The sequence below is a fragment of the Phacochoerus africanus genome, chromosome X (assembly GCF_016906955.1).
Source record: "Phacochoerus africanus isolate WHEZ1 chromosome X, ROS_Pafr_v1, whole genome shotgun sequence".
Lineage (NCBI taxonomy): Eukaryota > Metazoa > Chordata > Mammalia > Artiodactyla > Suidae > Phacochoerus > Phacochoerus africanus.
Window position 1 is genome coordinate 58,333,349 of NC_062560.1, and position 13,664 is coordinate 58,347,012.

Genomic DNA, 13,664 nt, shown 5'->3' on the forward strand with positions numbered 1-13,664 from the left:
TTATTTTAGTATAGCCCAGGGTAGGGGGAGAGCCAGCCAACCACAGCTCTCTGGTCAACTCTTTAGATCAGGCTCTAGATCTATGGCCCAGGAATCATATATCAATCTTACAGCAACATTTCTGGGACACATACTCTACTGGGATTGCAGTGGGTTTCTCTGTTTCTCAATAATCTCTCAGTATTTGTAGTGGTGATTGTGGAATTTCCCCTGAAGAAAACCAGAGTGTAACTATGTCTCTAACTTCTTCAAAAATACTGAGGCCCCATTGGCCACTGTTTTGTGGCCAAAATCTGCACACCTGCTTGATTTAGTTAGTCATCTGATGGGACAGAGCAGAGAGGCCATAGATCTGAGACTAGAGCTCAATGAGTACTTTGTGAGTGAGGCCAGGAGTCTTCACAGAAACTCCCTTTGTGGTTCAGCTTGCTCCTGGTTTCTCAGCAACTTGGCCTTTGAAATGGGGTGGAGCTGAGAGTTCAATATGGCCACCTGGGCACATCTTCTTTAAGAATATCATCAAATTTCTATTCAATTACTTCCACAAAGGCTCTCAGTGTGTTTACCTTAAGGGTTACTAACTCACCAACAAACCATATTTAGATTTCAGTCTTAAAAGTAACTATTGCCTTCTCAGTAACACTGTTGCAAAGGCATCTCAGAGTTGGTTTGGGCATGTGTGTATTTCTTCTCTCTTCCCCTTCATCCATGTCCCTCTTCCTATCCCTCTCCCTCTCTCACCACTCCCCTCCCCCATGTCTTATTTCTTTCTCAGTACTATAGTCAGTGTACTATATAGTCAGTGAACAAGTGGAGCCTTGCTAGAAGAGTCCAAATAATAAAGCCCTTTCTCTCACACTGGACCACATTATAATTACAGACCCTAAAGACAGGCTATCTAAAAACCTACCCTAAAGCCAAGGAATCTGCAGGGAAACACAAACAATGACACTTTCTCCAGTAGCTTCTCTTCAGCAAACAGGAATCAGAAAGGTCTGCTCTTCAGATTTCTGACTTGCTAAGCCAATTGTGTTTTGGTTCATTTCTAATGATTGAAGTAGCAAATGAAGAAGACTAGGAGCTTACGTTTGGAAGTCCCATTTGGTGGCAAATATGTGTGGCTCAAAAAAGAGGGTAAAATGCAAACCCTCAAAAAGATGACCACTAAAGCCACCAAACATAAGGCCCCTTGCTAGATAGGTATGACATAATGGAAAGAACCTTGAAAAGGAGCCCAGGGATGTGGGATCTTGTTTAAGCATGGCTGCTACCTTGCCCTGCCTCAGGTTACCCAATGATAAACTAGGCATTTAGACTAAATAATTCTGAAGGCCTTTCTAATCAAGTACTTGATGGGTTGTAAAAAGAGTCTTTTATCTCAAGGGCTATGGTTCTTAACCTTTATTGTGTCACAGGTCCAATCTGAAATTCACTAGAATGTTACAGACCATCTTTCCAGAAAAGGCACATTGTTGTGGAAGTCTGCATACCATTTCGGAGTTCCTGAAGCCATAGATATTGGGTTAAGAACTGTTTCTTTCAGAATATAAAAGAGCTTATAAGCAGAAGGCAAACATGGAACAACAGTGAAAACTGCCTGGCCTCAATCCATCTTAACAATTTCCCAGCATTTGACCCCAAAATGGAACTCCTATAGCACAAACGCAGTCTGCCTTTTTAAAAATAACTGTTTTTCAGATTTGTTTCTTTCTTGATTGCTTGCAAATGAAGCTGTCAGGAGAAAACAGGAGGAAGAATAACTAACAGACCTAGGCTTTAACATACAAAACATGCTTTGCAGATTAGTCCTAAATGACCTCCAGAGTCTATATGGAGGGGTTGTAGGGGCATCACTCATTCTGTCTGGCACCACAGGAGCAGACATGTTCTTGGCAAGATATTATAGTGCCAGAGCTCCATCCTGGCACCAGGGTCCATATCATCAGTGAGACATGTTAAGATTCTCCAATGTTCAGCAAACATTCCTTCCTACTCCCCTACTTCCAAGGTAAACAATGGCCCCAAGTCAAGTAACTTTTAGCCCCAAATCTTTCGGAGCTAGATGGCCTTTTGAGGAGGCAGGAAGAGTTGAAAACTGAGCTCCTCTCTTCAACTCGGGTCAGTGGACAGCTTGTTTTCTGCAGTTTGGCTTGAGGGAGTTCAGCCATTAACAGTCTTACAGGAGCTCAAGATAGACCTTCTGAGGGAATGAAGACAGACTATAAAGGAGAAATAAACATGTGTCTAGGACATATGTCCCTTATTTTATAGCATCCCAGAGCCTGAAGGTGCAGGGCCAGGAAAGATCTGCTCTTCAGTACAAAATGATTCAGCACACAAGGGTTTGAAGAAGACCCTTCTAGAACCTGGAAAGGATCCCCTGAGGCCAAGGCTTTTAAAACCTGAAAGGGAAAGAAGAGAGGAAGGAATTAGCTAGGACTGGTTAAGCACTTAACAGGCACTGAACAGTAGGGCCTCCCTTGGTAGGTAGCTAAACTTAAAATTGGTAGAGCTAATCTTTTGAGGAATAGGGGCTGGCTAGGACAAAGCCTTTGTACATCAGATCCCATGAAACATATTTAAGATGGTGCTATAATCAGGGCCTGAAACTGTGTGCTTTTCGCCCTAACTCTAATCCCCCAAAAGTCTAGAGGGGATGCAGAAGCCTGATAACTCTGAGATTACCACCCTTGCAGAATGGCCACTGCCTTTATGGCCCTACAATAACTCCAAACTTCCTTTCATGGAAACTCACCTTTATAAGAGCTGATAAGGAAAAGCTAATCTATCCATAGAGTTCTGAGTGACAGGAAGTGATAGGAAGAAAAGGAAGGTTAAGGAGTATATGAAAAGCTCTGCTCCAGATACCTGGATCTAATTTATATGTGTATTGGTTCATGACATGCCAGCAGTCTGATAGTCAATCAGAACTCCTAGGTAAAGAAATAAATTTCCATGATCATTATGACTCTGGTGACTTTAGTAAGTTACTTATCCCCTCTGGACCTCAGTTCTTTTATTTGTTGAGTTAAAGCACATATTGTCTCCCCTACTTCTGGCAATTGATATGGACAAAATGAGACAATGGAAGTGAAAGTTCTTTGTATTAGACAAATATAAACAACTAAGGATGAAGGTTCAGGGTGGAGGGTTGGTATGACTGAAATAATGATTTGATATGAATGAATGACGTCCCTCTATAAATACTAAAGTAGATTCCTGGGACTTGCTATAATATCAAAAGAGAAGTTACTGATCTTCTTATAGACCCAAGGGATGTCAGAGTTAGAAGGTTCCAAATTTTTCATTTTACATATTGGGAAACTGAGGCCCAGAGAAGGAAATGTAATTGTCTAAAATATCACAGCCTAAGATTCCTAATGAACTTATTTCATAGGCAATTTGTAAAACTACACTGAAGTTTGGCTGAGGGAGAAAAAAAGGAAAAAATGAAACTTAAAAACACAGAAGGCCTCAGAATTAAAAGTCAGTAAGTTTAAGGGTCATGTAATTATAGGGTAGTGAACTGAGACATAGAGGTGAATTCTCACCCTCTGGACCTACATGACATTCCAGTCCTCAGAAACTCAGATCTCAGAAAGAAGGCTTCTGTGTAACAAGGTTCTATAATCAGGAGTGGATACTACATACCTGAGGCCTCAACTCTCATCTCCAGGAAGTCTGCCTTGAGAACTGTGGGTAAAGGAGGAAACACATTTCACTAAGACTGTAGAAATCAAAACTGAAAAAGCAAAGCAAGTTGGTAAGTGACACTACCAGGACAATGCCAATTAGGTCATGTGAAAAACAGGGAAGTGATTCTATCAAGATGTTTCAAAACATCTCACTCCATTCTTATAGGTTAGGCAACCTCCCTGGCAGATTAAGAGAGCCCAATCTTCCAGACACAAAGACATTTTTCAAGTGCCAGCACAATCCTTTGAGTGCTACGCTATGGGAGGCAAGTGGAGACCAGAGATACTGGCCCAAAACCAAAGACTACCTTCTGTGATTATCTCCAATAGGAAAAGGGTAAAAAAGGAGGGCAAATCCCATATGAAATATGAATTTTCCTTTGCCTTGAAGACCAAGTCAGCCTTGCCCATCCTCTTGATGCACTTAGATCAGTCCTAAAATAGCTTTGTCTGGGGATGGTTGGAGGAAAGAGACATCCTGGACAATCAAGCTCCATATAGTGTGGACAGAAAATCCTAGGCACCAGTTCGTCCCAGGGCTATATGCTCAGCATTATTTTTCCCTTCTCTCTTAAGTCTATTTATACCTACTCTCTGAGTGATCCTATTCCCATTTATGATTTCAATTTCCATCAAATACTGAGAGGCCCCCAAGGGGGGTGGATAGTATATGTGAATAGCCCCATAAATTTGTACAGTGGCTGTACTCAATAGTTCTACCCCTAAGTCTATGTAGGTCGAGCCCCACCTACTAGTCTAAGTTGTAGGTACCCACTAAACATCTCTATCTGGATGTCCCAAAGAATCTTCCTAAACACTGTGTCCAAATTGAGCAGAGACACTTTCCCATGTAAACTGCTCCTCCATGACTATTGGTATCATCTACCTAACTGCCTAAGTTAAACTTCTCTTTTAATCCTTCTCTAATGTTCCATGTTTGAAAAGTCAGCAGAGTCTAAATGAGTCTATCTCAAATCTGTTCTTCCATTCCATTCTTTTTGTTGTTGTTGTTGTTGTTGTTGTTGTTGTTGTTGCTATTTCTTGGGCCGCTCCTGCGGCATATGGAGGTTCCCAGGCTAGGGGTCAAATTGGAGCTGTAGCCACCGGCCTACGCCAGAGCCACAGCAACGCGGGATCGGAGCCGCGTCTGCAACCTACACCACAGCTTACGGCAACGCCGGATCATTAACCCACTGAGCAAGGGCAGGGACTGAACCCGCAACCTCATGGTTCCTAGTCGGATTCGTTAACCACTGCGCCACGACGGGAACTCCCCATTCCATTCTTACTAACAATGCCACCGGTCAGGGCCTCATCAACTCCTGTCAGGATGATTATCCTGCTAATTGCTCTCCCTGCCTCCATGCTTTACTTTCCCACCTATCTTCCTCATTACCACCAGATATTTTTTTTTAACTCAGTAAGATTAGAATATGTGTTTTCATGCTTAAAAATGTTCCACGAGGCCCCATGGACTACAGAATAAAGACCAAACTCCTTAGTATGTAATATAAGGCCTTTACAGTCCAGCCCCAATCCATCTTCTTGGCCTCACCTCATGCCAAGTTTCCCTCTTCTCACCCCCAATTCTAGTCAAAGTGGAATTCTAATCACTTTGTGAAACTGCTTTGCATAAGCTGTTCTTCCTCACTGAAATGTCTTCCCCTCCCTTCTATTCTTGATGATCCACTTCTCATTTTATTTTGAGCCTTTAATTTTTTTTTGTCTTTTTTGTCTTTGTTGTTGTTGTTGTTGCTATTTCTTGGGCCACTCCCGCAGCATATGGAGGTTCCCAGGCTAGGGGTTGAATTGGAGCTGTAGCCACCGGGCTACGCCAGAGCCACAGCAATGCGGGATCCGAGCCGCGTCTGCAACCTACACCACAGCTCACGGCAACGCCGGATCGTTAACCCACTGAGCAAGGGCAGGGACCGAACCCGCAACCTCATGGTTCCTAGTCGGATTCGTTAACCACTGCGCCACGACGGGAACTCCCCGAGCCTTTAATTTTTTAATGGTTGTGGAAGGGAGATGAATGAGAAGTGAGTCCAATCAAATATCAGGTTTCAGTAGATGTATAGATAGGAAGCAAATGGGAAGCAAAAAGGGGCAGAGCAAAGGTTAAACAGATCATCTTTTTTCATTAGAAATGAGATGGGATTGACTGTGGCTAATCTAAAAATCTTGACCAGTAGCCAGCACATAGATGCACTGATGCAAGTGGTGGTTACAAAATCGAGACTTAGACAGCTTCCCTTTGTAGATGTTGAGCAGGTGGAACATGTGAGTACCTAGGAAGGTGGCTCATGACAGACCAGAGGACTGATGTACCCATCTTGGTCTTACCTGCACTCTTGCCAAGATAGTATCTGGGGATAAATACAGGATTAAATTTAGGTTCCAGAGGCCTGGTCATAGGATTGGTAGGGTGGGTCTCCAGCCTTAAGTGCTTGCTTTGACTAAAGCCCCCTATGTTGTGATTGGTCCAAGATTTCTCTGAGCACTAAATGACAAATCCCAGACAGTGGTTACAAATCTTTCCATGCTTTCAACACCGGTTTGGCTATTAGAAGTCAGGCTGCTTTAAAGATTCTATTGGATTTTGTTCAGGCCTAGTACATATTCCTTCTCAATGCCCAGGTTCTTTGCCCCAGGCTAGAGATCAATCTCTTATTTTTAAGTGTATTCTACCCATCTTTCAAGCCCCAGCTTAGATAGTACTTCCTCTAAAAAGCTTTCCTTTAGATATGCCCATTTCATTTTGTTAATTCTAGTTTGGTTCATTCCATTTCTACAGCATTTTTTTTTCATATGGTAATCCTAGGAAGGGAGGAAGGACCACCAGGAAGTAAGAAGTAGTCCTGCTCATAGGTGGATATTTTATTAAGAATATTAAGCTCTCTCTTTCTCTCTCTCTCTCATTCTTTTTCTTTTTTTTATCAAGGTAGGTATTGGATTAACCTTGCTTTAAAAATGCCATAGGTGAAAACTTTATCTTCATTCTACCAATAAGAGAAATCAGGGGTGGGGAGTAGGCTTGGATTTCACTTTCATCTGTTATGGTAGAATAAATGGTAAATTATTGTCTAAGAAGAAGTTGGCCCAGCCTAGGGTTCCCTGTGCTGACTGCCAAGCAGAACTTGGGTGACCTGCTGTTTAGAATCATATCCTGGTGAGTCAGGCCCCACAGTTTTGAGTAGATGATGTCAAGTCTAACCCAGCTCCAGTGCTGGTAAGGGCACATTGTTCTGCTTTTAACTGACCACCTGGAAGAGTTATACTGCTGCCACCCATCAGGAAGCATAATTTCTAACTCTCTGATGAGCAACATTGAGTGAACTCACAAAGAGTCCCTGAAGGCTAAGCAATCTTTTTCAATGTGTTCTAGTCTAAAGGGTCCCAAATGACAGGCCTTGGAAAGTGTATATCAGCACTTGAGGAATTTTAAAAACAAATTAAGTAAAAAAAAGGAAAGAAGAAAGGAAGGGAAGAAAATAAAAAATCAAATCCCCAGGCCTTATTCCTAGAGATTTTGTTTTAGTGGGTTTAGAGTGGAGGCAGGAATCTCTGTTCATTTTACTTTCTCTCAAAAGTTTTAAGTGAGCTATATGTGCAGCCAGTTTGAAAAAACACATCTAAGTATGATGTTTACCTCTGAAATGAGGGCTATGTTTATTCTAAGGCTATTTGTGTTAGAGTATTACATTCTATACATTCCTTTCAGCTGCACTTTTAGAATATAATAGGTTCTAAGTATGTAAACTAACAAAATAAGTAAGACCTACATTAGCACAAGGTTATTGCAATAGTATTTGGCATGTGGGTAGTGTGTGTGTGTGTGTGTGTGTGTGTGTGTGTGTGCACGTGTGCATGAAAGAGAGAGACAGAGATAGGATAGAGAGAAAGAGAAGGAAAAATGAAATCACAAAGGCAGAGACAACAGGTACAGAAGTAGACAAAGAAAGAGACATGGAGAGAGTGACAGAAAAAGAGTGAAAAGGATTGGGAGACAAAAAGACAAAGACAGAAACAGAGATATAAGTAGAAAAACACAGAGACAGAAAGAGACTGAAAATTACAGAGACAGAGGAAGAAACAATGCGAGAGGGACAAATAGACAAGAGTGACAAAGACAGAGAGACACACAGGTATAGAGTACAATACAGAGACACGAGGTAAGAGACAGGGAGACAGTTGGGGGAGAGAAGGGAACAAATGCAGACCAAGAGACAGAGACAGAGCTACGGCGAAACAGAAAAAGAGAATATAAGAAAGGAAATACAATGATTATGATGTATTTATTCATACTTTTTTTTTTTTTTTGCATTTTAGGGCCGCACTCGTAGCATATAGAGTTTCCCAGGCAGGGGGTTAAATCGGAGTTACAGCTGCTGGCCTATGCCACAGCCACAGCAATGCAGGATCCAAGCCATGTCTGTGACCTACACCACAGCTCACGGCAACACCGGATCCTTAACCCACTGAGCAAGGCCAGGGAAAGAACCCACAACCTCATGGTTCTTAGATTCGTTTCCACTGTGCCATGACGGGAACTCCAATGATGTATTTACTAAAAAAGTGATTTGATTTCTCTTCTGTCACCTATATCTCTTACCTTCCTGTTTTCCGGGATGCTGTTTCAAAAAACCTGGTCCTGGAAGCCACCCTGCAAACAGAAGCCAACCAAGTCCCATGAGTTGCTCTGGAATGCTTCTGGGACCCAATGGCCAATGGAAAGGACACAAAAATATGAAACAGATGGGCCACCTATGCCATCCCCTGCCTTAGCTTGCAAAGAATCTGAGTCTGAGTAAAATTCCAAGTATCAGAATGTAAAATGGCTTGGAGACCATAGGCACCCCCGAGGCTATGGCTGACACCTCTGCCCCCACCACTTTGGTACAGCATGATCTAGTTATGTTGCCCATTCAGGCTATTCTTAGGAGAAATAAGTGAAACAAGTTCTTGGTTTCAGAGTGTAATTTTTGGCATTTTGTAAATACTTAGCTAATTAGTCTAAATGGTGAAGGCTTTGTTTCCTTATTTACCCAATTTTACAATTACAGAAAACAAGTGACACAAGAAAAAGGAACACCGGGAGGCAGAATATTGAGAGGGGTCCCATGCACTGGCTGAGGAGAAGCCAACCAGGCTAGTTTTGTGGCCAATCAAGGCTGTTCCCTGAGAGCTGCTATGGCCCCATCTTAGCTACCCTATCCCTGGTTCCTTGACTTGCAGGCCAGCCTCAGGAAGGCCTGCTGGATATCAACTCTGGATATCCTCTTCCTATCCTTCAAGAGGCTCTCTGGAGAATCTGAATCATTTTGGAATTTTAAAAATCATACCCTTTCTTTAAAAAAAAAAAAAAACTCAAAGCACAAAGTAAAACAAATCTGTTCATTACATTACTTTTAAAACCAGTAGTAATAACAAGAAAAAAATTTCCAGAGCCAAGGAAGCATGAAAACAGCAAGTAATCTTATCACCCTACAGATCAGGGCAACTAAGAAAAAAGGGTCTCATCAGGCACTAAGGTTAAAACATTTCACCTTCAGGAAAAAATCTCTTAGCCTTAAGGGTTGAGTAGAACACTCCAAACAGGGCTGGTCTGGAACAGTTCCCTCCCTACACTATGAAGTGAATGATGCCTCAGGGTTGTGCAACATACACCGTTCATGACCATAATGATGATCCTGAAAGCAATCCTAGTGGCTTAAGGTGGGCTTTAGGTCAAAGTTGAAAAACAACCCTACTTACACGGACGAAGGGATTTCCCCTGCATTGCCAGCCACAATGTCTGGCTTTGGTTCCGGTTTCTGAGGAGTAGCTGCCCGGCAGGGAGGGTCTGGAGGCCTCACTGGGGGGCGGATGATGGTTGGCTTTTCTCCTGGAGGCCGCACTTTGCTGAAACTGTCAGAGTCTCCTAGAAGAGAGAACAATGACAAGAACTTGGACAGTGAGCCAAATGGAACATTACTCCTGAGCAGGTACCCAATATTGCAGTGATCTGGTTCTTTTTGGTCACTAACAGCTCTGAATTTAGAAAAGAATTCTTCCAGCAACTGTCCTTCCAGAAAGTCTGTTTGAACCTCTGTTCTGGAACTTCATATTTATATTACACCAATTTGCTCAGTCTCACTTTCCTCAACTATAATTAAGACCAATAATGCATTATCTTACAGAGACACTGAGAGGATTTACTTAGGTACTAACAAGTTTAGTACTGTACCTGACACAGAGTAGGTGGTTAGTCAGTGTTTGATGATGAATTTGATGATGAATTTGAACTTGTTATATTCATCGTCACCAAAACTCAGGCACTTTTCACTTAGGCCTTGACTATTGTAGTAGGCTGCTAATTCACCTTTCTGCCATTATGTCTCTAGTTTTCAGATCACTCATATTACATTTTACAAAATACACATAATTTTGTAATAAAATCATTCCAGCAGGAGTATGGTGAAACAGATGCATGCACACATTGCTGGTGGTACTGTACACTGAGCTTATCTATCTAGACAGCCATCAAAAACTCTGGAATAATGTGGATGAAATGAAAAATCATATATATGATACAGTTCATGCTCATTAATCCAGTTGATCCAGTTTAGAGGATAGATCCAAAGAAATTAACCCAAAAGAAAAAAACAATAAGAAAAATAATTGGCAAGAAAACATGCTCTTAACAGCAAAAAGGCAGATCCAACCAAAAAAGCTAATAAGGCAAACAATTTAATTCTCACAAGCATTTAACCAATACATATTAGGCATGAAATAACAAGGATTTGGGCTAGGTCAAAAATATATGCAAATAAAATCATATTAAGTGAAAAAAGTTTACAAAAAGTGTTCATGGCCTAATGAACACCATCTGGAAATAGACACATGTGCACTTAGGCAAAGGTGTTAGTGGATCCTGATATTCATTCAATTTTTGTCAGTAAATCTTGATATTTATCAAGTTTTCATCTGCAAGACTTTTTAAAGCAAATGTAAAAAATGTCAACCTTGATCCATGTAACACTGCAGATTTACCTTAAATATTTCCACATTGCTTTTCTTCTCCTTAAAGATTTTACCAGTGGCTATAAAATGTACAAGATAAAGGTCAAATTCCTTAATATAAATTCAAGGCCCTCTATGAGTTGGTCCCACATTATTATCCCAGGCACTAATGTTAGACTTTAACTAACAGCTCTTCTCTGAACTGTCTCCTCACTGGCCCTATCAGAGCAAGCCCTAACTCTTACTTCTAGATAAGACAGTGTGGTACAGTATAGAAAATACACTGTATGGAGTTGGATAGACCTGGCTTTTCTACTACTTCCAACCTGTGGTACCTGGGACAGTTATTTCAACTCTATCAAGGTATACCTATCAAGGAATTCATCTAGGAAATGAGTATAAAAACCTCTTCTTGGAGTTCCCATTGTGGCTCAGTGGGTTAAAAACCCGACTAGTACCTGCGAGGATGCAGGTTTGATCCCTGGCCTCACTCAGTAGGTTAAGGATCTGGCCATGCTGCAAGCTGTGGAATAGGGCATGGATGAAGCTCAGATCTGGCATTGCTGTGGCTGGGGCGCAGGCTACCAGCTTCAGCTCCGATTTGACCCCTAGCATGGGAACTTCCATACACCACAGGGGCTGCCCTAAAAATAAAAATAAAATAAAATAAAATAAAAAGAATGGTAGGGTATGAAAAAGTGGAGAGAACTGTGTGCTTGATGATCTACTGATGATCTGACTAGCTGAAGAATCAATCTTCCTCTGTGCCTCTTGTAATGGAAATTAATACATTTCTTGATTGCTTAAAACACCTTAAATAAAGTTTACAAAAAATACCTTTTCACAAGGTGGCTCCAGGACTGAATTAGATTACTGATAGGCAGTACCTGGCATACAGCGAGGGTAAGAAGTGTTAGATTTTATACTGCTTCTTGCCCAATATGGCCCCTGTTCTCATGTCTCATCTGTATTGTAACCATCCCTAAACACTGGCTCAAATCTCACTCTTCTGAACACTCCAGCAGGCACAAGTAATGTCCATTTCATGTAAATACTCATGAAGTACTTATTTATTGCTCTGTGGGTTTTTTAATTCCTCCCGGTAGTCATTCTGGTGAAGGAGATAGATATGAAAAAAGATGATGATAATACAATGTGACTGGAAGTATGAACCAAATACTATTCATTTATATGCATAGAAATTCAGTTTCTTCATACAGATGGTATCTATATTTCTGGACATGCCCTTCCCCTTTAGCAGCAGGTACAGATTTGCAGCTAAAAAATGACTAAAATTATAAAAATAATCTGATTTCTCTAAGACATTATAAAATTCAAAACGCTCTTCTAGGTAGATATTTGATGTTCAAGTAAGCTTGGGAGGAAAGAATAGTAGATAGGTTTTATCTTTTCTATTATATATAGAAGGAAACTAAGGTTCAGAAAGGTGAACTCACTCACTTACAATCATGGTTGTAAGTGGGATAATGAGGACTAAAACCCCCAATTTCCCGATTCTGCAACCACTGTTCTTCCCAGTGTCTGCTATTTTTTGTTATTATTAATGTAAAAAGTTATAAATTATAATAATAATGGTAATAAAATAACTGATAAAAATTTAACTACCTTTTTTATTGAACACCTACTCTTTTCCAGGTACTATGATACTATACTTAGTATACATGCATATGCTCCCATTTAACATTGGCCATAACCCTGAAAGATAAAAAGTATTATGCCTGTTCTGCAGTTGAGGAAACAGAGACATGGAGATGAGAGGTAACCTTATAGTTAGTTGGCAGTAGATTCAGGTCCACTTTATTTTTAAAGCCCATGTATTCCCAAGTACCAGTGGTTTTCAACCCTGGCTACACATTGGGAACATTGAATTTACAAAGTACTGGGGACCCATCCCCAGAGATCCTAGTTTCATTGATTAGGGTAGGACCTGGGTATGAGTATTTTTGGAAGCTCTATAGGTGATGCTATGTATAGCCAGAATTGAGAACCACTAGGCTATATGATGCTGCTTGCACGTTGCAAATCAGATTATAACAGCTGACAATGCTGTTCCATTTCTACAGGTCACTTGTAGGAGTGCAGGAAAAGAAGCATATGCCACAGTCAGAGCCAGAAAACATTTCTACCCGAAGCTGTCTATCCTAAGGCTATCATTTCCTTTGATGAGAAAACCAGATGACACCCTCTGAAATTTGAGGCCCACTCATTTCCAAGTTGCAGCCATATCCAAAAAGATATCAACCCAAGGCCTTGGAAAACAAATGTCATTAGCATTCATCTGCCTAGGTTCTTTATTGGGAGGTGCAACTTGATGATTCATTATAAATCAAACTTTGAATCAGTAGCAAAGGGCTTTTCTTGGTTGAAAGACCCCAGTGTTGTTTTCTCCCACCTCTGTTTTGCCACAGGAAAGCCAAAAATCAAACTGAGGAGGCAGAGATGGAAGAGTAATAATAACTGGGAATCAAGAGACCCAGATTCCAGTCTTCATACTAAAACTTCCTTTGTGATCTTAAGCAGATCAATTCCTTACCTGTTCAATGTGGACCACGGCTGTTTTCCAGATCAATGGGTCCATGATATAAATCTGTAGATCTATATCTATCCTTGCTGACTTTAAATGCCACATGGAATACTCTAGAAGCCAGTTCTGATCCTGTGCCTAACCAGCTTTAAAAAAAAATCTCCTTATGGATAGATAGACAGATAACAGTTAGACATGGATTTCATAGCCCCCCCCCCCCCCGCCCTGCCGCTCCTGGCCCTTGCAGAATAAACTCAAACATTTTTTAACTTGGAATTCACTACCTTCTTCCACCTGGCTTCAACTGATCTTTCTGATCTAACTTTCTACCATTCTTTTTCATATATACTATAGTCCACACAAACAGTATTATTTCTTGTTCTAGGTACATATCTTGCAATTAATCATCAGTTTCCCAG

General features: G+C 41.0%; 1 protein-coding gene across 2 annotated transcripts in view; it reads right to left on the reverse strand.

The window, feature by feature from the left end:
• Positions 1–1,386: 1,386 nt before the first annotated feature.
• Positions 1,387–13,664, reverse strand: part of OPHN1 (oligophrenin 1) — a 556,237-nt gene continuing 543,959 nt past the window's right edge. For both annotated transcript variants that reach the window (XM_047764388.1, XM_047764386.1), the window contains 4 exons: positions 9,453–9,618; positions 8,311–8,361; positions 3,652–3,693; positions 1,387–2,402 (listed from right to left, as the gene is read on the reverse strand). In XM_047764388.1, the coding sequence (XP_047620344.1) occupies positions 3,660–3,693; positions 8,311–8,361; positions 9,453–9,618 (251 nt within the window). In that variant the 3' untranslated portion in view covers positions 1,387–2,402; positions 3,652–3,659. The remainder of the gene's footprint in view (positions 2,403–3,651; positions 3,694–8,310; positions 8,362–9,452; positions 9,619–13,664) is intronic.